This window comes from Lucilia sericata, unplaced genomic scaffold, assembly GCF_015586225.1.
Source record: "Lucilia sericata isolate MDLA Ls3-8-SP2 unplaced genomic scaffold, ASM1558622v1 Contig000818F_arrow, whole genome shotgun sequence".
NCBI lineage: Eukaryota > Metazoa > Arthropoda > Insecta > Diptera > Calliphoridae > Lucilia > Lucilia sericata.
Window position 1 is genome coordinate 127,278 of NW_023994810.1, and position 24,519 is coordinate 151,796.

The 24,519-nt window shown below is 35.3% G+C and overlaps 4 protein-coding genes across 5 annotated transcripts; 2 read left to right on the forward strand and 2 right to left on the reverse strand.

The window, feature by feature from the left end:
- Positions 1-363: 363 nt before the first annotated feature.
- LOC119608284 (26S proteasome regulatory subunit 6A-B) lies at positions 364-2,075 on the forward strand. 2 transcript variants are annotated; one of them, XM_037962644.1, is made up of 3 exons: positions 364-482; positions 591-809; positions 864-2,075. In XM_037962644.1, the coding sequence occupies exons 2-3, from the start codon at positions 603-605 to the stop codon at positions 1,938-1,940; spliced, it is 1,284 nt and encodes a 427-aa protein (XP_037818572.1). In that variant the 5' UTR covers positions 364-482; positions 591-602; the 3' UTR covers positions 1,941-2,075. The 2 variants fall into 2 exon arrangements, with proteins under 2 accessions (XP_037818572.1, XP_037818571.1); XM_037962643.1 differs by having other exon boundaries at positions 435-809.
- Positions 2,076-2,866: 791 nt separating this feature from the next.
- LOC119608285 (cytochrome c oxidase subunit 7A, mitochondrial) lies at positions 2,867-3,730 on the reverse strand. The gene is made up of 3 exons (XM_037962645.1): positions 3,588-3,730; positions 3,064-3,417; positions 2,867-2,994 (listed from the first exon to the last, which is right to left on the reverse strand). The coding sequence occupies exons 1-2, from the start codon at positions 3,603-3,605 to the stop codon at positions 3,172-3,174; spliced, it is 264 nt and encodes an 87-aa protein (XP_037818573.1). The 5' UTR covers positions 3,606-3,730; the 3' UTR covers positions 2,867-2,994; positions 3,064-3,171.
- A 1,809-nt stretch (positions 3,731-5,539) lies between these two features.
- On the forward strand, positions 5,540-22,658 carry LOC119608300 (ADP-ribosylation factor-like protein 2). The gene is made up of 4 exons (XM_037962669.1): positions 5,540-5,641; positions 21,763-21,860; positions 21,951-22,305; positions 22,363-22,658. Exons 2-4 carry the CDS (start codon positions 21,796-21,798, stop codon positions 22,495-22,497), a joined length of 555 nt encoding a protein of 184 aa, XP_037818597.1. The 5' UTR covers positions 5,540-5,641; positions 21,763-21,795; the 3' UTR covers positions 22,498-22,658.
- LOC119608299 (uncharacterized protein F21D5.5) lies at positions 22,584-24,499 on the reverse strand. Its single transcript, XM_037962668.1, has 2 exons — positions 23,268-24,499; positions 22,584-23,047 (listed from the first exon to the last, which is right to left on the reverse strand). Exons 1-2 carry the CDS (start codon positions 24,421-24,423, stop codon positions 22,605-22,607), a joined length of 1,599 nt encoding a protein of 532 aa, XP_037818596.1. The 5' UTR covers positions 24,424-24,499; the 3' UTR covers positions 22,584-22,604.
- Between the last annotated feature and the right edge of the window lie 20 nt (positions 24,500-24,519).

The window sequence follows — 24,519 nt, forward strand, 5'->3', positions numbered from 1 at the left end:
AATGACAATTGAAACAAGACAAATAAAAAATGGAAATAAACTAATTTTTCAAGAAAATTTCCTACAAAACGGAAAACATGAATGAGAAGTGTTTCGATAAATGCCGAATTCTGTACAATAAGTAAAATACTAATAAATATTTTATATTTTTCACTATTTTTTGCTGTTAAACAAGATTTATTTTTAAAATGAAATCTAGCCAATGTCAAAAAACTTTTTTGACATTTGACGAGTTAGATTTTGAGCAAGATTTGAAATCTAACCTATTTCAAATTTTGCTCTCTTCTATTTCGCTGTAGTGTAAATACGGTATAATTTTATAAAAGAATATGTATAATAAATATTGCCACTCTGTTGCAAAACCAAAAAACCGAACCCTGTATAACTTTTTACAACTCTGTATTTTTTTGGCATTTTATTCTTGTTGTATGATAACGACAACTGTCAAACAACATCACAAAACAAAAATTTACAAGTCATCGGTAAAGCAGAAAAAAGTTTGCAAAATTTTTAAAAGATATTATTATTATTAAAAATTGATAAAGTAAATAATAATTAAATATATTTCGTTGTTAAATTCTGCGCAAAAGAGTTTATAAGTAATGGCCGCTACTTTGGAAGATAAATCAATTTGGGAAGATGGTGATGAACTCGGCGAAGAAGTGATGCGTATGTCCACGGATGAAATTGTTAGCAGGACGCGATTGATGGACAATGAAATAAAAATAATGAAGAGTGAGGTTATGCGTATAACCCATGAAATACAGGCTCAAAATGATAAAATTAAAGATAATACTGAAAAAATTAAGGTAAGTAAACCAAAGAAAGATTTGTACATGATTAATTCTGTATTTCCACTATAGGTTAATAAAACGTTGCCCTATTTGGTGTCAAATGTTATTGAACTCTTGGATATGGAAGCCCAGGAAGACGAAGATGATGGTGCTGTACAAGTGCTGGACAATCAACGTAAAGGTAAATGCGCCGTTATTAAAACATCGACTCGTCAAGCCTACTTTTTGCCAGTCATTGGTCTGGTAGATGCGGAAAAGTTAAAACCTGGTGATTTAGTTGGTGTCAACAAAGATTCCTACTTGATCTTGGAGACTTTGCCTGCCGAATATGATGCTCGTGTCAAGGCCATGGAAGTAGATGAACGCCCTACAGAACAGTACTCCGATATTGGTGGCTTGGATAAACAAATCCAGGAATTAATTGAGGCTGTTGTTTTGCCCATGACACACAAGGAAAAATTCAAAAATTTAGGTATTCATCCTCCAAAGGGAGTTTTGCTGTACGGTCCTCCCGGTACCGGTAAGACATTATTAGCTCGTGCTTGCGCAGCTCAAACAAAATCCACATTCTTAAAATTGGCTGGTCCACAATTGGTGCAGATGTTTATTGGTGATGGTGCCAAATTGGTGAGAGATGCTTTCGCCTTAGCCAAAGAAAAAGCTCCAGCTATTATATTCATTGATGAACTGGATGCTATTGGTACAAAACGTTTTGACTCCGAGAAGGCTGGTGATCGTGAAGTACAACGTACTATGTTGGAATTGCTTAATCAGCTTGATGGTTTCAGTTCGACAGCTGATATTAAAGTTATTGCTGCCACAAATCGTGTAGATATCTTAGATCCTGCACTATTGCGTTCCGGACGTTTAGATAGGAAAATTGAATTTCCACATCCCAACGAAGAAGCTCGTGCCCGCATAATGCAAATTCATTCGCGTAAAATGAACGTCAGTAGTGATGTTAATTTCGAAGAACTGGCTCGTTCCACTGATGACTTCAATGGTGCCCAATGTAAAGCTGTTTGTGTTGAAGCTGGTATGATTGCTTTACGTCGTTCAGCTACTCAGGTGACACATGAAGATTTCATGGATGCCATTATGGAGGTACAGGCCAAGAAGAAAGCTAATTTGAATTATTATGCTTAGTTGAATATAAAGCATACAAAAATCTATATTATTATCATTTATAAATGTAACATTAAAAATCGCGCTTAAAATTAATACTATTTTTTTAATATAATTATTTTATTACGAAATTAATAAAAAAAGGAAACAAGAAAAGTTTTCAATAGTAGGTTTAAGCTTTCAGAGTTATAATATTGAACCGTGTCTTAGAGATTTTGTAGCTTTCAACAGGAACTATTTTGGATAATATTAGCCCAAATTTACAGTTTTCCGATCAAAAAATTTTCCTTATTTTCTTCTATCAATTAAAAAACAGTAACTAATTTGGTTTAATATTAGCCAAATTTACAACTTTCAGATCAGATAATATAAAACTTTGCTTATATTCTCCTGCCGCAAATTTTTTAGAACTCTATTGTCAAAAACACCGATTTTATTGAAATGAAATTGAAAAGGGCGTAACAAATTGGTCATTTCCATTAATCAGAAAGTCCTAAAAAGCAACTTAATAGATAGTTAGGTGTTTATTGGTGTTGGGATATAATACTTGTAAGAAAATTTCGTTTTTATAACAATAATTGTTTACATTTTATTCAGGTTTTTGTCTCTCCTGCTAAATTTTTAAAAAGATAAGTTATATACATCATATATAATGAATGTATGTATATTATTTGTTTCTACTCTCTAAAGACATTGTTCGCCAAAACGGTGGTAAAAAGGAGTTAGAAAATGATAACGTTTGTAACCAGACGAGTGTTTTGAAGTTTGTTTGAGCATGGTAATTTCTGTATATGACCTAGGTTATAGAATGTTTTGATGCTACCACATAAAGTCGTCATATAACAGATTTTACTACCCAAGGTAAGTGACATTGTCGGAAATAGTTCTTCGTTTGACTTGAAACATTAAGAAATAAATTCCCATTACCACAAAATAAACAAATCCAATTTTTAGCTAAAAATTTCATATATTTCCATGTTTTAAATGCTTTTTAAAGAATGTAAAAGTACCAACATAACAATGTAATATTTATACACATATTGGTTTAAAAATGCTTCCAAAATGTAAGGGTTCTCTGTAAACAAAAAGGGATAAGATATTTAGAGACTTTTGTACACAACATAATTTACTAGTATAAACTTACAGTTTAAAGAAATAAAAACACAGAAACATAGGAAATAAAGGTGGCTAAATATTTTTTGGTTTGTTACTTAAGTATACTAAACACAATTTATGGCCTGATAACAGACGTCTAATCGGTTTTGGGTACAGACAAGTCGAAGAACAATTTGCCCATGCCACCGATTCCGACTAAGCTGAGGGCTACGGTAAGGCGGTACAAGACTTGATCGAAAACTGAACCCTTCAAGAAGACGGGTTTGCCATCCTTCTTTTGGAAATGTTCTTGAACTTTTTTGATTTCGAAGTAACCCTTTTCGACTTCAGCTTTAGCTACAGTGCGTTGAGCACCGGAGGTGGTGAAGCTGCGTACAACGGCCTAAAATAAAAAGAAAAATGCACCTTTAGTTTTTTTGTTCCTTAGAAAATATAACCTATCTTACGTAATGTTTTTGGAAATGTTAAGATAAATAAAATTATATATAATTTTAAAGTTTTTTAATAATTATTTTACAAGTATAATTAAAATAGTTCTATTTATATACTTACTCTGGATAAGTTCATCATTTTTTTGGTGGTTTTATTTTAATAATTTCCAAAAAGAAAAAAGAATCGAATTTATTCACCGTTCTAGAGGGATCAAAAAATTCACATTGAACAATATGGAATTGACATGTATATGACATTTCCAGTGTTGCCAACATTGGTCAAGCAAAACGCGCGCGCAAAAATTAAAAAGGGGTAAAAAAGCACTAACGTTTTTTTTAGTAAAATAAAATAAATTTTAATAAAAATTGCACATCATATTGCTCATTTACTACAAGACTGGCATACTCCAAAATTTTTTTTTGAACTGAGAGCTACAAAACATGCTTCATACTAAAGTTTAAGTTTTCAAATCCCTCATGATACAACCGTTAACAGGTAGAATAGTATGGAGAGCTGTTAATTTTTTTCCTTATTATGTCAAATATAAAAGAACTGAAAAGAAAAAAACTTCAAAATATCCAAATGAACGGCACACACTTTTATGTGCTTCCTTTGATTTCCAATGGTTTTGCGTTCTATGTTATTCAAATTATTAAATTTTTTTTCAAAAAAATATTCCCATAACCGATTTTCCGCCTACATATGCATCCACACCCAAATTGTAAAATTGTACAAAACTTATGAAATATTTTTTTTCAAAATCTATATTTCTCTAAACAAAACCACTTCAAACCAGTCATCTGCCCTGATGTTTAAAAATACAAAGAAATACATATTCCTGTCTGTTCTGTAAACCGAATCCGAGCAAATTTCTCGTTTAAAAACGAGTTCTCATAATTTTTCTCGTTTTAAAACCGAGTGCACAAATCTAGTCGAAAGTAAATCGAATTTAATTTTATTCTAATAAATTAAATAATTATTTTTTGCGTTTTTTTAATACAATTGTAACTAAATATAAATGCTATGGGAATTTTAAACTCTTTTTCATTTAAATATGTTTATTTTTCTGAATTTTGCGTTCAAATAAAAATTCGATTTGCAGAACACCAAAAAGGTTTTAAAAAATAACGAGTTAATTTAAATAAATGCAAAAACAAACTTCGGAATAACTGTGCCCCATTTACGTCAAAGAGTTATGTTAGGTTTCTAAAATTTAAAACAGTTTTTTAAGTAAAATTTAGACCCTGAGTATGGACTATTAAACGGTTCCAACAAAAAGTTGTACACATAAAGTGATCAAAAATTATCAGTTTTCTTAACATTATAGAGAAAATGTTAAAGATTAATTTACTTAATTAATTCCTGAAAATCACAAAATAAGATTTAAAATATTACAAAAAGCACTAAATGCACTGTCATAAAATTAGAAAAGCACCACTATAGTGCCTTTTTAAAAAAAGGCACCATGAGAAAAATTGTCCGCGTTAGATACATCAAAAAGCACCGCAAATAGTGCTAAAAGCACTAAGTTGGCAACACTGGACATTTCTTTACTGCTGGAATTATTCATAGTTGGATAAATGTCGTACGTTTCAAATGCAACAGTGTGTGAAACAGTGTTACATTTTAGAATATAAATACATAGTAATATGTATTTTTTTAATTTTTTAAAATTTAATTCAGTATGAACGGTTTTTCATATAATTAAACAAGTATATTGGAATTATTAATGTATGTTCACGATTTTTATTTTTTTTGAAATTATTACAAATGAAGAAGTTTTACATAAAAAATGTTCCAAAATCAAGAAGAGAGGTCAGTTATCTATATTTAATTAAATTTTTGTTACATTCTTTAACACTCTACTTTTTACATTACATATTGTAACGTAATATTTTCATCAAAGTATAGTTTTTGAATTTCTAATTGCTTTTTCATGATTTTATTTCTGTCTCATGTTATTTCTAGAGAATTTTAATTGTGATGCCACTTTTAATTATATGAAACATTCGTTTTTATATAAGACATTGGCAATCTTGGTTCAGAAAGATTTTTTATATGAAAAGAAAATACAACCAGCTGATAAGTTGACCTCATCTTGCATAAATTCGTCTGGAAATACATAAACAAAACAATATTAAATTGCAGCAGCTGTATTTATAATTGTGAAATAAATTAACGTCCGTCCAGTTAGCAACGAAAGATAGCAACGGCAGAGAAAATTTTGGGAATTAAGTGGCAACACCACAGGGGAAAAATAAATTGCTTAGCTAATAAAAAATACCATGGAAAACTCAATGGAAAGAGATGGGAAACACAAAATGGAATCGAGACTATATATAGTCTTGGAACTATAGTTCCTTGTAAAATTAGATTCCTCTAAAAATCGTTGCTGGTGAACTGTAATCGTTGCTGGTGAACTGTATAGGATCTAGCGAGTGTCGCGCCAAAAACTCCTTGGATTATGGTAGGAGACATGGTAAGGATTGAAAAAATCCTTCCGTGCAAAAAATCGGTAGAGCAGATCCTTGGAAAATTGGCTTCATCCAAAATGGTCAGTAAAATCGTTGCTGGTGAACTGTATAGGATCTAGCGAGTGTCGCGCCAAAAACTCCTTGGAATCTGGTAGGAGACATGGTAAGGATTGAAAAAATCCTTCCGTGCAAAAAATCGGTAGAGCAGATCCTTGGAAAATTGGCTTCCTCCAAAATGGTCAGTAAAATCGTTGCTGGTGAACTGTATAGGATCTAGCGAGTGTCGCGCCAAAAACTGCTTGGAATATGGTAGGAGACATGGTAAGGATTGAAAAAATCCTTCCGTGCAAAAAATCGGTAGAGCAGATCCTTGGAAAATTGGCTTCATCCAAAATGGTCAGTAAAATCGTTGCTGGTGAACTGTATAGGATCTAGCGAGTGTCGCGCCAAAAACTCCATGGAATATGGTAGGAGACATGGTAAGGATTGAAAAAATCCTTCCGTGCAAAAAATCGGTAGAGCAGATCCTTGGAAAATTGGCTTCCTCCAAAATGGTCAGTAAAATCGTTGCTGGTAAACTATATAGGATCTAGCGAGTGTCGCGCCAAAAACTCTTTGGAATATGGTAGGAGACATGGTAAGGATTGAAAAAATCCTTCCGTGCAAAAAATCGGTAGAGCAGATCCTTGGAAAATTGGCTTCCTCCAAAATGGTCAGTAAAATCGTTGCTGGTGAACTGTATAGGATCTAGCGAGTGTCGCGCCAAAAACTGCTTGGAATATGGTAGGAGACATGGTAAGGATTGAAAAAATCCTTCCGTGCAAAAAATCGGTAGAGCAGATCCTTGGAAAATTGGCTTCATCCAAAATGGTCAGTAAAATCGTTGCTGGTGAACTGTATAGGATCTAGCGAGTGTCGCGCCAAAAACTCCATGGAATATGGTAGGAGACATGGTAAGGATTGAAAAAATCCTTCCGTGCAAAAAATCGGTAGAGCAGATCCTTGGAAAATTGGCTTCATCCAAAATGGTCAGTAAAATCGTTGCTGGTGAACTGTATAGGATCTAGCGAGTGTCGCGCCAAAAACTGCTTGGAATATGGTAGGAGACATGGTAAGGATTGAAAAAATCCTTCCGTGCAAAAAATCGGTAGAGCAGATCCTTGGAAAATTGGCTTCATCCAAAATGGTCAGTAAAATCGTTGCTGGTGAACTGTATAGGATCTAGCGAGTGTCGCGCCAAAAACTGCTTGGAATATGGTAGGAGACATGGTAAGGATTGAAAAAATCCTTCCGTGCAAAAAATCGGTAGAGCAGATCCTTGGAAAATTGGCTTCATCCAAAATGGTCAGTAAAATCGTTGCTGGTGAACTTTATAGGATCTAGCGAGTGTCGCGCCAAAAACTCCTTGGATTATGGTAGGAGACATGGTAAGGATTGAAAAAATCCTTCCGTGCAAAAAATCGGTAGAGTAGATCCTTGGAAAATTGGCTTCATCCAAAATGGTCAGTAAAATCGTTGCTGGTGAACTGTATAGGATCTAAGGAGTGTCGCGCCAAAAACTCCTTGGAATATGGTAGGAGACATGGTAAGGATTAAAAAATCCTTCCTAGAAAAAAGTCGGTAGAGTAGATCCTTGGAAAATTGGCTTCCTCCAAAATGGTCAGTAAAATCGTTGCTGGTGAACTATATAGGATCTAGCGAGTGTCGCGCCAAAAACACCTTGGATTATGGTAGGAGACATGGTAAGGATTGAAAAAATCCTTCCGTGCAAAAAATCGGTAGAGTAGATCCTTGGAAAATTGGCTTCCTCCAAAATAGTCAGTAAAATCGTTGCTGGTAAACTGTATAGGATCTAAGGAGTGTCGCGCCAAAAACTCCTTGAAATATGGTAGGAGACATGGTAAGGATTAAAAAATCCTTCCGTGCAAAAAATCGGTAGAGCAGATCCTTGGAAAATTGGCTTCCTCCAAAATAGTCAGTAAAATCGTTGCTGGTAAACTGTATAGGATCTAAGGAGTGTCGCGCCAAAAACTCCTTGAAATATGGTAGGAGACATGGTAAGGATTAAAAAATCCTTCCTAGAAAAAAGTCGGTAGAGTAGATCCTTGGAAAATTAGATTCCTCCAAAATGGTCAGTAAAATTGTTGCTGGTGAACTGTATAGGATCTAGCGAGTGTCGCGCAAAATACTCCTTGTAATATGGATTAAAATATTAAGGATTAAAAAATCCTTCCGTGCAATATATCTACCGACTAGATACTTGGGAAGGTGGAAAGTCGATAACTTAAAATTGTAAAAGTCGAAGAGTCGACTTTTCATGCACATACTGCAAAACGTCGAAAGTCGATGTTTTATTTGAATTATGGAAGTTGCAGCGTCGTATTTTTTAGTATTAGTTAAGAAAAAACAGAGTTGCAACCAATTAGATTTTGAGAAGATTTTGCCGAAATCTACTTACGAAGTATATTTTGTTTGGTATGGGAAATCTAGTTAAAATCAAATAGATTTGGCTCGAAATCTCATAAATGCTAGATTTCATAGTGGTGTAAATGGGCTATTACACTTATATTTTTTGACATTGAAGAAGGTTTAATTATAACCTTCACCTTCGTGAGAAGGGTATACATAAGTTTGTCATTCCGTTTGTAATTTCCGAAATATAACTTTCCGACCCTAGCGGAGTCGATTAAGCCATGTCCGTCTGTCTGTCTGTTGAAATCAGTTTTCTGAAGACCCCACATATCTTCTGGATCCAAATCTTCAATAATTCTATCAGACATGCAACAACGGAGATATAAGTAAAAACCCGAGACAACCTCTGAAAATTTTTAAAAAAGACAATTTTTTCATGCTTTGATAAATAAGCAACAACACTGCTTATTCATTGCGTTGTGTATTTTGTTTTTGTTTATACCCTACACCACTTTAGTGGGGAGGGTATATTGGATTTGTGCTGATGTTTGTAACATACAAAAATATTCGTCCTAGACCCACCTTAAAGTATACCAATCGGCTTAGAATCGTTTTCTGAGTCGATTAAGCTATGTCCGTCCGTCCGTCCGTCCGTCCGTCTGGCTGGCTGGCTGGCTGGCTGTCCATGTAAACCTTGTGCGCAAGGTACAGGTCGCAATTTTCAAGATAATTGGATGAAATTTGGCACGCACGTTTTATTTGACCTAAGGACGAAGCCTATTGAAAATGGTTAAAATCGGTCCATTATTTCACCTAGCCCCCATACAACAGAACCCCCCGAAAAGGGTTTCTGAGCTCATAATTATGTTAAATATACAGATATATCGATAAAATACGGCACAACTAAGTTTTATAGAAGTCTTGATGAACCTGCCAAATTTCATAAAGATCGGGCCACATTTGACCCTAGCTCCCATACAAAGTCCCCTTCAGAAAATTACTTGAATGTCCCAAATTAGCTTATAAACACAAATATCGCGATGAAATTCAGCACTTTAAAATATTATGTCAATATAAATATATTCACAAAATTTTATCGGGCTTGGTCCATATTTGCCCCTAGCCCCCATATAAAGCCTCTTTCAGAAAATTAGTTTTTCATCCATAAATTGCTTAAATGTATCGGAATAAGGGAATATTGAAGATAAATGCTTTATTATGAAAAATAAATCACATTTAATATTCATAACTGGTGTAGGGTATCATATGGTCGGCCACGCCCGACTATAATTTCTTACTTGTTTTTTGATTATTTCGTTTCGTATGTTTGAATGGCTGTGTGTTTCATTGCCATGTGTATGTTGTTTTTGTTTCCTGGTATATTCAGTTTCGTATGTTTGGATGGTTGTGTGTTTCATTGCCTTGTGTATATTCCCTGCCAGCAAATTTGAGTTTAATTTTGGATACATGAACTGAATAGTCACTATAAAGGCTCAATTTTATGTTTCTTAGTGCTAAGTTAAAAAAATTACAAAAACAAAATACAGTACTTTCTAATTTTGATCATAATTTTGTTAAATTTTAGTGCGTTTTAATATACCAAAAGCAAGATTAAATGATAATAAGTAGATAGAATAAAAATTTCAAAAACTAACACTTTTTAATACACTAAGAAGATAGTTTAATGCAGAATCATTCTTGCTCTCAAAATTCAGAAGGAAAAGTATTTTCACATTTCAGTAAATATATTTATTTCATTGTGATCAGTTGTGTGATATATTGTGAAATTTAGATTTTGTAATAAATTGTGTTAATTTAAAATTTAATATATCTAAAACATAGTTTAATATAAAATAAGCATCAGTGAGAGATTAGTGAGTGCAAAACAGTATAATAAAGAAGAAATAAAAAAAAATTATTATAAAGTCGCTTTTATAACATAAAAGAGTATAAAATCATAACACTTTCCAGCTTCTCTATTGTTATGGCAAAACTGGAAATTTACTACATTTAGGAAATTTTATGTTATAAAAAAGTGACTTGAAACTGAAACGAAATGGGCACATCAAGTCAGTATTAAACAGGCGGAACAGTTTCTTCCGAACGGGGTCACTTTTCATTCACTCAGATTATATCAAATTAGATTGTTTTAAACATTAAGCTGTAACGTTATGGTTACAATTTGGATAGAAATTGTTGGCAGGGTTGTTTCTGTTTCTTGGTATAGCACTCTTACTTGTTTTTTCACGCTTTGATAAATAAGCAACAACAACAACACTGCTTATTCATTGCGTTGTGTATTTTGTTTTTTTTTTTTTTTTTTTTTTTTGAGTATTTCGTTCCGTATGTTTGGATGTCTGTGTGTTTCATTGTCTTGTGTATATTGTTTTTGTTTTCTTGGTGTATTCAGTTTCGTATGTTTGGATGTCTGTTTGTTTCATTGCCTTGTATATATTGTTTTTGTTTTCTTGGTGTATTCAGTTTCGTATGTTTGGATTTCTGTTTGTTTTACTGCCTTGTGTATGTTGTTTTTTTTGTGTTTATTTCGTTTAGCGTTGTTGTTGTTCATTTTGTTTTGCTATTGCTATAATAATGATATAATCGGAAAAATGAAATTAAACTAAATTTTATAAAATTGATATTTTTTAAATACACTATGCTGAAGGGTATATAAGATTCTGCACAGCCGAATATAACACTCTTACTTGTTTTTTCTAATATTTTGTTTGACATAACAAATTAGAAAAAAATATGAGGTATATTTCATTTATATTAAATAATTGCATTAACTTTTTTTTAAGTCAACTTTTCATTAATGTTTTCCTATTATTAAATTTTGTCGATATTTTGATTTTTGTCTTTTTTCTTGTAAAGCGTCGTATTTTTTAAGAATTATTTAGAATAAACAGAGCTGCACTACTAAAAACCACTAGATTTGCTCAAAACACATAGATTTGTCGAATATTGACATGGGGTAATGTGGATTTGGGCAAAACTAGTTGAAATCATGTAGATTTGCCATACATTTCTGACATATTCAAATCTACTTAATACCCCATTTATAGCGAAATCTAGTACTTATGAGATTTCGAGCAAACCTAGTTGATTTTAACTAGATTTCCCATTCAAAACAAAATCTTCTTCATTAGTAGATTTTGGCGAAATCTAGTAAAAATAAAAATGCAACTCTGTTTTTTCCTAAATAATACTAAAAAAATACGACGCTGCACAAGAAAAAAGAGAAAAACAAAGCAAACAAAGAAAAATCAAAATGTCGACAAAATTTTAATAAATTGGAAAACATGAATGAAAAGATAATTTAAAATAGAAGGTAATGTATATTTAAACATCTATTTTTTATTCTAAATGAAATTCAAATAAATTTTCCATATTTCCATCTAATTTTTCATATTAAACACAATTTGGAGAAATATTAGAAGAAATGAAATGTCAAAAATACGAAGTGTAAACGGTAAAGATTTGAAGAAAGATTTCGACTGAAATCTACTAGATTTCGATGTAGTGTAAATGGGGTATGATCTACTAGATTTCATTTATGTATATGCAACTCTGTGTTGTGTCTCGGATAAAGAAATACAATTATAGGCTATCCATTTAAATTGAATGTTTTTGTCGAAAAAATACATTTATTTTCGAAATAAAAAAATAAAAAATTATAAATTTTAAATTGATGTCATTTAAGAAATAAATCTATATACTATTCAGTGGAAACACCTTGAAGGCAAATCTAGTAGATTTCTATCCAATGGAAACATAGCATTAGATTTCGATCCAAATCTAGATTTTTCCATAAAAAAATTTAGTTCGAAATTTTATCTGGTAGTTTTTAGTAGTATTAAAAAAGACAAAAATCAAAATATCGACAAAATTTAATAATAGGAAAACATTAATGAAAAGTTGATTTAAAAACAAGTAAGAGTGCTATATTCGGCTGTGCCGAATCTTATATACCCTTCACCACAGTGTATTTAAAAAATATCAATTCTATAAAATTTTAATTTATTTCATTTTCCCGTTTATATCATTATTATAGCAACAGCAAAACAACAATGCTAAACGAAATAAACACACAAAAAAACAAATACACATGGCAGTAAAACCAACAGACATCCAAACATACGAAACGAAATACACAAAAAACAAAAGCAAAATACACAAGGCAATTAAACTAACATACATCCAAACATACGAAACTGAATACACCAAAAAACAAAAACAATATACACAAGGCAATGAAACATACGAAACGAAATACTCCAAAAAAAAAAGCAAAAACAAAATACACAACGCAATGAAACCAACAGACATCCAAATATACGACACTGAATACATCAAAAAAACAAAAACAATATACACAAGGCAATGAAACATACGAAAGGAAATACTCAAAAAAAAGCAAAAACAAAATACATGAAACCAACAGACATCCAAACATACGAAACTGAATGCACCAAGAAACAAAAACAATATACACAAGGCAATGAAACACACAGCCATCCAAACATATGAAACGAAATACTCAATGAATAAGCAGTGTTGTTGTTCCTTATATCAAAACATGAAAAAATTGTCTTTTTTATGAAATTTTAAGAGGTTGTCTCGGATTTTTGCTCATAACTCCGGTATTTATGGACCGATTATGCTGATTTTAAATAGCGATCTTCCCGAAAGCATGTCTAACAGAATTATTGAAAAAATCAGTTTTATCTAAAAACTGATTTAAACAAACATACAGACAGACGGACAGACAGACAGACGGACATGGCTTAAGCGACTTCGCTATCTATAAGGATCCAGAATATATATACTTTATAGGGTCGGAAAATTATATTACAGAAATTACAAACGGAATGACAAACTTGTATATACCCTTCTCATGAAGGTAAAGGTATATATATAAATGAAATATATCTCATATTTTTTTCAAATTTTTTATGTCAAACAAAATATGGAGAAATATTAGAAAAAATTTAACTTTTTTTAATGTCAAAAAATATTAAGTGTAATAGCCCATTTACACCACTATGAAATCTAGTACTTATGAGATTTCGAGCCAAATCTATTTGATTTTAACTAGATTTCCCATACCAAACAAAATATACTTCGTAAGTAGATTTCGGCAAAATCTTCTCAAAATCTAATTGGTTGCAACTCTGTTTTTTCTTAACTAATACTAAAAAATACGACGCTGCAACTTCCATAATTCAAATAAAACATCGACTTTCGACGTTTTGCAGTATGTGCATGAAAAGTCGACTCTTCGACTTTTACAATTTTAAGTTATCGACTTTCCACCTTCCCAAGTATCTAGTCGGTAGATATATTGCACGGAAGGATTTTTTAATCCTTAATATTTTAATCCATATTACAAGGAGTATTTTGCGCGACACTCGCTAGATCCTATACAGTTCACCAGCAACAATTTTACTGACCATTTTGGAGGAATCTAATTTTCCAAGGATCTACTCTACCGACTTTTTTCTAGGAAGGATTTTTTAATCCTTACTATGTCTCCTACCATAATCCAAGGAGTTTTTGGCGCGACACTCGCTAGATCCTATACAGTTCACCAGCAACGATTTTACTGACCATTTTGGATGAAGCCAATTTTCCAAGGATCTACTCTACCGATTTTTTGCACGGAAGGATTTTTTCAATCCTTACCATGTCTCCTACCATAATCCAAGGTGTTTTTGGCGCGACACTCACTAGATCCTATACAGTTTACCAGCAACGATTTTACTGACCATTTTGGATGAAGCCAATTTTCCAAGGATCTGCTCTACCGATTTTTTTCACGGAAGGATTTTTTCAATCCTTACCATGTCTCCTACCATAATCCAAGGTGTTTTTGGCGCGACACTCACTAGATCCTATACAGTTTACCAGCAACGATTTTACTGACCATTTTGGAGGAAGCCAATTTTCCAAGGATTTGCTCTACCGATTTTTTGCACGGAAGGATTTTTTCAATCCTTACCATGTCTCCTACCATATTCCATGGAGTTTTTGGCGCGACACTTGCTAGATCCTATACAGTTCACCAGCAACGATTTTACTGACCATTTTGGAGGAAGCCAATTTTCCAAGGATCTGCTCTACCGATTTTTTGCACGGAAGAATTTTTTCAATCCTTACCATGTCTCCTACCAGATTCCAAGGAGTTTTTGGCGCGACACTCGCTAGATCCTACATAGTTTACCAGCAACGATTTTACTGACCATTTTGGAGGAAGCCAATTTTCCAAGGATCTGCTCTACCGATTTTTTGCACGGAAGGATTTTTTCAATCCTTACCATGTCTCCTACCATAATCCAAGGTGTTTTTGGCGCGACACTCACTAGATCCTATACAGTTTACCAGCAACGATTTTACTGACCATTTTGGATGAAGCCAATTTTCCAAGGATCTGCTCTACCGATTTTTTGCACGGAAGGATTTTTTCAATCCTTACCATGTCTCCTATCATAATCCAAGGAGTTTTTGGCGCGACACTCGCTAGATCCTACATAGTTTACCAGCAACGATTTTACTGACCATTTTGGAGGAGGCCAATTTTCCAAGGATCTGCTCTACCGATTTTTTGCACGGAAGGATTTTTTCAATCCTTACCATGTCTCCTACCATAATCCAAGGAGTTTTTGGCGCGACACTCGCTAGATCCTATACAGTTCACCAGCAACGATTTTACTGACCATTTTGGATGAAGCCAATTTTCCAAGGATCTGCTCTACCGATTTTTTGCACGGAAGGATTTTTTCAATCCTTACCATGTCTCCTACCATAATCCAAGGAGTTTTTGGCGCGACACTCGCTAGATCCTATACAGTTCACCAGCAACGATTTTACTGACCATTTTGGATGAAGCCAATTTTCCAAGGATCTGCTCTACCGATTTTTTGCACGGAAGGATTTTTTCAATCCTTACCATGTCTCCTACCATAATCCAAGGAGTTTTTGGCGCGACACTCGCTAGATCCTATACAGTTCACCAGCAACGATTTTACTGACCATTTTGGATGAAGCCAATTTTCCAAGGATCTGCTCTACCGATTTTTTGCACGGAAGGATTTTTTCAATCCTTACCATGTCTCCTACCATAATCCAAGGAGTTTTTGGCGCGACACTCGCTAGATCCTATACAGTTCACCAGCAACGATTTTACTGACCATTTTGGATGAAGCCAATTTTCCAAGGATCTGCTCTACCGATTTTTTGCACGGAAGGATTTTTTCAATCCTTACCATGTCTCCTACCATAATCCAAGGAGTTTTTGGCGCGACACTCGCTAGATCCTACATAGTTTACCAGCAACGATTTTACTGACCATTTTGGAGGAGGCCAATTTTCCAAGGATCTGCTCTACCGATTTTTTGCACGGAAGGATTTTTTCAATCCTTACCATGTCTCCTACCATAATCCAAGGAGTTTTTGGCGCGACACTCGCTAGATCCTACATAGTTTACCAGCAACGATTTTACTGACCATTTTGGAGGAGGCCAATTTTCCAAGGATCTGCTCTACCGATTTTTTGCACGGAAGGATTTTTTCAATCCTTACCATGTCTCCTACCATATTCCAAAGAGTTTTTGGCGCGACACTCGCTAGATCCTATACAGTTTACCAGCAACGATTTTACTGACCATTTTGGAGGAAGCCAATTTTCCAAGGATTTGCTCTACCGATTTTTTGCACGGAAGTATTTTTTCAATCCTTACCATGTCTCCTACCATAATCCAAGGAGTTTTTGGCGTGACACTCGCTAGATCCTATATAGTTTACCAGCAACGATTTTACTGACCATTTTGGATGAAGCCAATTTTCCAAGGATCTGCTCTACCGATTTTTTGCACGGAAGGATTTTTTCAATCCTTACCATGTCTCCTACCATAATCCAAGGAGTTTTTGGCGCGACACTCGCTAGATCCTATATAGTTCACCAGCAACGATTTTACTGACCATTTTGGAGGAAGCCAATTTTCCAAGGATCTGCTCTACCGATCCTATATAGTTCACCAGCAACGATTTTACTGACCATTTTGGAGGAAGCCAATTTTCCAAGGATCTGCTCTACCGATTTTTTGCACGGAAGGATTTTTTCAATCCTTACCATGTCTCCTACCATAATCCAAGGAGTTTTTGGCGCGACACTCGCTAGATCCTATAAAGTTCACCAGCAACGATTTTACTGACCATTTTGGATGAAGCCAATTTTCCAAGGATCTGCTCTACCGATTTTTTGCACGGAAGGATTTTTTCAATCCTTACCATGTCTCCTACCATAATCCAAGGAGTTTTTGGCGCGACACTCGCCAGATCCTATAAAGTTCACCAGCAACGATTTTACTGACCATTTTGGATGAAGCCAATTTTCCAAGGATCTGCTCTACCGATTTTTTGCACGGAAGGATTTTTTCAATCCTTACCATGTCTCCTACCATATTCCAAAGAGTTTTTGGAGCGACACTCGCTAGATCCTATACAGTTCACCAGCAACGATTTTACTGACCATTTTGGATGAAGCCAATTTTCCAAGGATCTGCTCTACCGATTTTTTGCACGGAAGGATTTTTTCAATCCTTACCATGTCTCCTACCATATTCCATGGAGTTTTTGGCGCGACACTCGCTAGATCCTATACAGTTCACCAGCAACGATTTTACTGACCATTTTGGATGAAGCCAATTTTCCAAGGATCTGCTCTACCGATTTTTTGCACGGAAGGATTTTTTCAATCCTTACCATGTCTCCTACCATAATCCAAGGAGTTTTTGGCGCGACACTCGCCAGATCCTATAAAGTTCACCAGCAACGATTTTACTGACCATTTTGGATGAAGCCAATTTTCCAAGGATCTGCTCTACCGATTTTTTGCACGGAAGGATTTTTTCAATCCTTACCATGTCTCCTACCATATTCCAAAGAGTTTTTGGCGCGACACTCGCTAGATCCTATAAAGTTCACCAGCAACGATTTTACTGACCATTTTGGATGAAGCCAATTTTCCAAGGATCTGCTCTACCGATTTTTTGCACGGAAGGATTTTTTCAATCCTTACCATGTCTCCTACCACATTCCAAAGAGTTTTTGGCGCGACACTCGCTAGATCCTATACAGTTCACCAGCAACGATTTTACTGACCATTTTGGATGAAGCCAATTTTCCAAGGATCTGCTCTACCGATTTTTTGCACGGAAGGATTTTTTCAATCCTTACCATGTCTCCTACCATATTCCAAAGAGTTTTTGGCGCGACACTCGCTAGATCCTATACAGTTTACCAGCAACGATTTTACTGACCATTTTGGAGGAAGCCAATTTTCCAAGGATTTGCTCTACCGATTTTTTGCACGAAAGGATTTTTTCAATCCTTACCATGTCTCCTACCATAATCCAAGGAGTTTTTGGCGCGACACTCGCTAGATCCTACATAGTTTACCAGCAACGATTTTACTGACCATTTTGGAGGAGGCCAATTTTCCAAGGATCTGCTCTACCGATTTTTTGCACGGAAGGATTTTTTCAATCCTTACCATGTCTCCTACCATATTCCAAAGAGTTTTTGGCGCGACACTCGCTAGATCCTATACAGTTTACCAGCAACGATTTTACTGACCATTTTGGAGGAAGCCAATTTTCCAAGGATTTGCTCTACCGATTTTTTGCACGAAAGGATTTTTTCAATCCTTACCATGTCTCCTACCATAATCCAAGGAGTTTTTGGCGTGACACTCGCTAGATCCTATATAGTTTACCAGCAACGATTTTACTGACCATTTTGGATGAAGCCAATTTTCCAAGGATCTGCTCTACCGATTTTTTGCACGGAAGGATTTTTTCAATCCTTACCATGTCTCCTACCATAATCCAAGGAGTTTTTGGCGCGACACTCGCTAGATCCTATATAGTTCACCAGCAACGATTTTACTGACCATTTTGGAGGAAGCCAATTTTCCAAGGATCTGCTCTACCGATCCTATATAGTTCACCAGCAACGATTTTACTGACCATTTTGGAGGAAGCCAATTTTCCAAGGATCTGCTCTACCGATTTTTTGCACGGAAGGATTTTTTCAATCCTTACCATGTCTCCTACCATATTCCAAAGAGTTTTTGGCGCGACACTCGCTAGATCCTATACAGTTCACCAGCAACGATTTTACTGACCATTTTGGAAGAAGCCAATTTTCCAAGGATCTGCTCTACCGATTTTTTGCACGTAAGGATTTTTTCAATCCCTACCATGTCTCCTAACATATTCCAAAGAGTTTTTGGCGCGACACTCGCTAGATCCTATACAGTTCACCAGCAACGATTTTACTGACCATTTTGGAAGAAGCCAATTTTCCAAGGATCTGCTCTACCGATTTTTTGCACGTAAGGATTTTTTCAATCCTTACCATGTCTCCTACCATAATCCAAGGAGTTTTTGGCGCGACACTCGCTAGATCCTATAAAGTTCACCAGCAACGATTTTACTGACCATTTTGGATGAAGCCAATTTTCCAAGGATCTGCTCTACCGATTTTTTGCACGGAAGGATTTTTTCAATCCTTACCATGTCTCCTACCATATTCCAAAGAGTTTTTGGCGCGACACTCGCTAGATCCTATACAGTTCACCAGCAACGATTTTACTGACCATTTTGGATGAAGCCAATTTTCCAAGGATCTGCTCTACCGATTTTTTGCACGGAAGGATTTTTTCAATCCTTACCATGTCTCCTACCATAATCCAAGGAGTTTTTGGCGCGACACTCGCCAGATCCTATAAAGTTCACCAGCAACGATTTTACTGACCATTTTGGATGAAGCCAATTTTCCAAGGATCTGCTCTACCGATTTTTTGCACGGAAGGATTTTTTCAATCCTTACCATGTCTCCTACCATATTCCAAAGAGTTTTTGGAGCGACACTCGCTAGATCCTATACAGTTCACCAGCAACGATTTTACTGACCATTTTGGATGAAGCCAATTTTCCAAGGATCTGCTCTACCGATTTTTTGCACGGAAGGATTTTTTCAATCCTTACCATGTCTCCTACCATATTCCATGGAGTTTTTGGCGCGACACTCGCTAGATCCTATACAGTTCACCAGCAACGATTTTACTGACCATTTTGGATGAAGCCAATTTTCCAAGGATCTGCTCTACCGATTTTTTGCACGGAAGGATTTTTTCAATCCTTACCATGTCTCCTACCAGATTCCAAGGAGTTTTTGGCGCGACACTCGCTAGATCCTATACAGTTCACCAGCAACGATTTTACTGACCATTTTGGATGAAGCCAATTTTCCAAGGATCTGCTCTACCGATTTTTTGCACGGAAGGATTTTTTCAATCCTTACCATGTCTCCTACCATAATCCAAGGAGTTTTTGGCGCGACACTCGCCAGATCCTATAAAGTTCACCAGCAACGATTTTACTGACCATTTTGGATGAAGCCAATTTTCCAAGGATCTGCTCTACCGATTTTTTGCACGGAAGGATTTTTTCAATCCTTACCATGTCTCCTACCATATTCCAAAGAGTTTTTGGAGCGACACTCGCTAGATCCTATAAAGTTCACCAGCAACGATTTTACTGACCATTTTGGATGAAGCCAATTTTCCAAGGATCTGCTCTACCGATTTTTTGCACGGAAGGATTTTTTCAATCCTTACCATGTCTCCTACCACATTCCAAAGAGTTTTTGGCGCGACACTCGCTAGATCCTATACAGTTCACCAGCAACGATTTTACTGACCATTTTGGATGAAGCCAATTTTCCAAGGATCTGCTCTACCGATTTTTTGCACGGAAGGATTTTTTCAATCCTTACCATGTCTCCTACCAGATTCCAAGGAGTTTTTGGCGCGACACTCGCTAGATCCTATACAGTTCACCAGCAACGATTTTACTGACCATTTTGGAGGAAGCCAATTTTCCAAGGATCTACTCTACCGACTTTTTTCTAGGAAGGATTTTTTAATCCTTACCATGTCTCCTACCATATTCCAAGGAGTTTTTGGCGCGACACTCCTTAGATCCTATACAGTTCACCAGCAACGATTTTACTGACCATTTTGGATGAAGCCAATTTTCCAAGGATCTACTCTACCGATTTTTTGCACGGAAGGATTTTTTCAATCTTTACCATGTCTCCTACCATAATCCAAGGAGTTTTTGGCGCGACACTCGCTAGATCCTATACAGTTCATTAGCAACGATTTTACTGACCATTTTGGAAGAAGCCAATTTTCCAAGGATCTGCTCTACCGATTTTTTGCACGGAAGGATTTTTTCAATCCTTACCATGTCTCCTACCATAATCCAAGGAGTTTTTGGCGCGACACTCGCTAGATCCTATACAGTTCACCAGCAACGATTTTACTGACCATTTTGGAAGAAGCCAATTTTTCAAGGATCTGCTCTACCGATTTTTTGCACGGAAGGATTTTTTCAATCCTTACCATGTCTCCTAACATATTCCAAAGAGTTTTTGGCGCGACACTCGCTAGATCCTATACAGTTCACCAGCAACGATTTTACTGACCATTTTGGAGGAAGCCAATTTTCCAAGGATTTGCTCTACCGATTTTTTGCACGGAAGGATTTTTTCAATCCTTACCATGTCTCCTACCATAATCCAAGGAGTTTTTGGCGCGACACTCGCTAGATCCTACATAGTTTACCAGCAACGATTTTACTGACCATTTTGGAGGAAGCCAATTTTCCAAGGATTTGCTCTACCGATTTTTTGCACGGAAGGATTTTTTCAATCCTTACCATGTCTCCTAACATATTCCAAAGAGTTTTTGGCGCGACACTCGCTAGATCCTATACAGTTTACCAGCAACGATTTTACTGACCATTTTGGAGGAAGCCAATTTTCCAAGGATCTGCTCTACCGATTTTTTGCACGGAAGGATTTTTTCAATCCTTACCATGTCTCCTAACATATTCCAAAGAGTTTTTGGCGCGACACTCGCTAGATCCTATACAGTTCACCAGCAACGATTTTACTGACCATTTTGGAAGAAGCCAATTTTCCAAGGATCTGCTCTACCGATTTTTTGCACGGAAGGATTTTTTCAATCCTTACCATGTCTCCTAACATATTCCAAAGAGTTTTTGGCGCGACACTCGCTAGATCCTATACAGTTCACCAGCAACGATTACAGTTCACCAGCAACGATTTTTAGAGGAATCTAATTTTACAAGGAACTATAGTTCCAAGACTATATATAATCTCGATTCCATTTTGTGTTTCCCATCTCTTTCCATTGAGTTTTCCATGGTATTTTTTATTAGCTAAGCAATTTATTTTCCCCTGTGGTGTTGCCACTTAATTCCCAAAATTTTCTCTGCCGTTGCTATCTTTCGTTGCTAACTGGACGGACGTAATAAATTAACATAAAGTAATAAATTTTACACAATATCATGGGGTTTCTAACAGTTTTAAAGAAAATGAGACAAAAAGAAAAGGAAATGCGTATATTACTGTTGTAAGTAGAATATTAACAATTACATAGTTTAACTTTTCAAAGGAACGAATCGAATGTATGATTCATCCATTGTGTTTTTTCACCTACCAGAGGTTTGGACAATGCCGGTAAAACTACAATATTAAAAAGATTTAATGGAGAACCAATTGATACCATATCACCAACATTGGGTTTTAATATAAAAACTTTGGAGCATAATGGTTACACCCTAAATATGTGGGATGTAGGTGGCCAACGTTCATTACGTTCATATTGGCGTAATTACTTTGAATGTACTGATGGTCTAGTGTGGGTGGTAGACTGTGCGGATCGCATGCGTTTGGAGACCTGTAAACAGGAATTGGAAATTTTATTGCAAGAAGAAAGACTGGCCGGAGCCACTTTGCTTGTATTAGCAAATAAACAAGATTTACCGGGAGCTTTAACCGCCAATGAAATCAAAGAGGTAAGGAATACATATTTAGCTTATTGCAGGAGATTTTAATGAAGTTTTATTTTCTAGATACTACAATTGGATAATATTACCACTCATCATTGGTTAGTTGTAGGTGTTAGTGCTGTCACTGGAGAGAAGCTACTAAGTGCAGTGGACTGGCTAATAGATGACATAGCTAAGCGTATTTTCACTCTAGACTGAATGGAGTTTACACTCGTTAAAAACATTAACATTTGTTGAAAACATTTCCATTTTTTTTAAATTTATTCTTTTATTAAAACAAATCTCGATTAAAATTTTTATATTTATTATTTTTCCACCAAATATAATTTATATAAACGTTTCCAATCAGCACGTTCAAATTCTGGTTTTAAATTAACCTTTACAATTTCTGCAAAACCTTCTGTTAATGTGGGAACGGTATACTTTTTTTTCATCATGTTAAAAACCATATCGTTTATTTTGGAATGTTTGTTATCGGTTAATTGTCGAAAAGCTATGTTGTGTTTAACTTGTGCAACCGAAACATTCATCATGAAACACCGACATTTGATTTTATATTTTTTAGCAAGCTCAATGAATTTTTTACGCGAATCAACATCAACATTTGTATTATCTACAACACATGGTTTATTGGACACTAACGATTTCTCGCATATTTTTAGACAGAATTGAGTGCTACCCACAGTATCGGCATTTGCTACAGTATAACCAAGCGGCGCTAAGTGGTTTTGAACGAAATGTGATTTTCCTAAATGAAGAAAAAATAAATTGCAAAATCAAAATAATTTTCGCCTTAAAAAAGAATTCTAAAGAGCTAAAACTAAAATGATTTAAAATATTATTTAATGACATGATACAACCATTATTATAGTTATATTATGATTTAATGATAAATTAATTAAATTTAATATGAATTTACACATGCCTTAAAGATAAAAAAACTTTTTTTGGATTTTAACATGTCTTACCTGATCCTGGTAGCCCCATCATGATAATCATTTCACATTCATCAGATGGTATTTTAGCATCTGTGGGCTCTAGTAGCGGCAAATCTGTGTTTTCTACCATTGGATCAAATTCAAGTCTTATCCATTCCTCTTGTTTCACACCCAAGAAATGTTCTTCTGGTGTATAAAAGGGAACTCCAAGATTTTTTGCATATGACCTATCGGCTAAGGAATGATCTTTTCGTCGTTTATTTACACCCTTACCAACTTTGGGCCGGCCAGCAGCATCACCCACATAAAAGCTTTGCTCACGTTTAATTTTAATATTTTGATTTTTTTCCTTTTCCAAATGTTCCCACATGCCCGGTAATGGTTTACGATAATAACCATCTGCGGTAGCAACAAATACTTGTATAGGAACTTGTAATTTGGCAATAATTTGCTTGATCTTTTCCTTGAATTCGTTAACATTAACTTTACCTTTCGCAATGCCACCCTGATTTGTAAAGAAACATATTTTAAAGCCATCTTCTTTGAGAGATTTTAATTTTTTAGGTATTTCGGGGTAGTTTAACATCCAATCATCACTTGTCTTGGGAAATACATTACCCGATTTAGTTTTAATTATGGTACCATCTATGTCGTAGGAAGCGATTTTCTCCGAAGCCGTAACTCCTTTACTGGTAAAAATTAACATTTTACCATTTTCCACTGAATCCCAAGAGTCTGCCATAGATTCTTCGATTATTTGTTGGTTATCCAGCACTTCTGCTGGGTTTTCTACTTGTTCTTTTTCCTTACTTGTTACCATTTCTGGAGCAGGCTTAAAAACTACCTCAAATGGATGTCGACCATAAACCACCTCCAATATATCTCCATGTTGTAGTTCACATTCAGTGTGTTGCAGCGCCATTAAACCATTTACACCACAAGGATTTAATCCTAATACTTTTAACTTTATATTGGCCGAATCCAAATCCACCTTCAATTCCAGTTGTTGTTTTGAGCATTTTGTATCTCGAATACCAGTTTCTTTACTACGACCTACTATATTTATCCCTGATTGTAGGTGAATCACTTGATGCTCAGGCTCCAAGGGCTTTAATTGACAGGCGCGTTTCATAATTTCTCTGGTTTTATCATTTAAAGTACGATTTAAATATTTGGTCACGGACATTGATGATGGAAATAAATACAAGTTTTATAATCAAAACAAAAATAAAATACTTCAATTGCAATGGTCCATGAACTGATAGCACAAACGCAGACAGAT

Excerpts from the sequence above, each read along its gene's own strand:
- LOC119608299 (XM_037962668.1), bottom strand. The coding sequence starts at position 24,423 with ATGTCCGTGACCAAATATTTAAATCGTACTTTAAATGATAAAACCAGA. Across the intron at positions 23,048-23,267 it reads GATGGGGCTACCAGGATCAG|GAAAATCACATTTCGTTCAA; the intron begins GTAAGACATGTT and ends TTCTTCATTTAG.
- LOC119608300 (XM_037962669.1), top strand. The coding sequence starts at position 21,796 with ATGGGGTTTCTAACAGTTTTAAAGAAAATGAGACAAAAAGAAAAGGAA. Across the intron at positions 21,861-21,950 it reads GAAATGCGTATATTACTGTT|AGGTTTGGACAATGCCGGTA; the intron begins GTAAGTAGAATA and ends TTCACCTACCAG. Across the intron at positions 22,306-22,362 it reads CCGCCAATGAAATCAAAGAG|ATACTACAATTGGATAATAT; the intron begins GTAAGGAATACA and ends TTTATTTTCTAG.
- LOC119608284 (XM_037962644.1), top strand. The coding sequence starts at position 603 with ATGGCCGCTACTTTGGAAGATAAATCAATTTGGGAAGATGGTGATGAA. Across the intron at positions 810-863 it reads ATAATACTGAAAAAATTAAG|GTTAATAAAACGTTGCCCTA; the intron begins GTAAGTAAACCA and ends TTTCCACTATAG.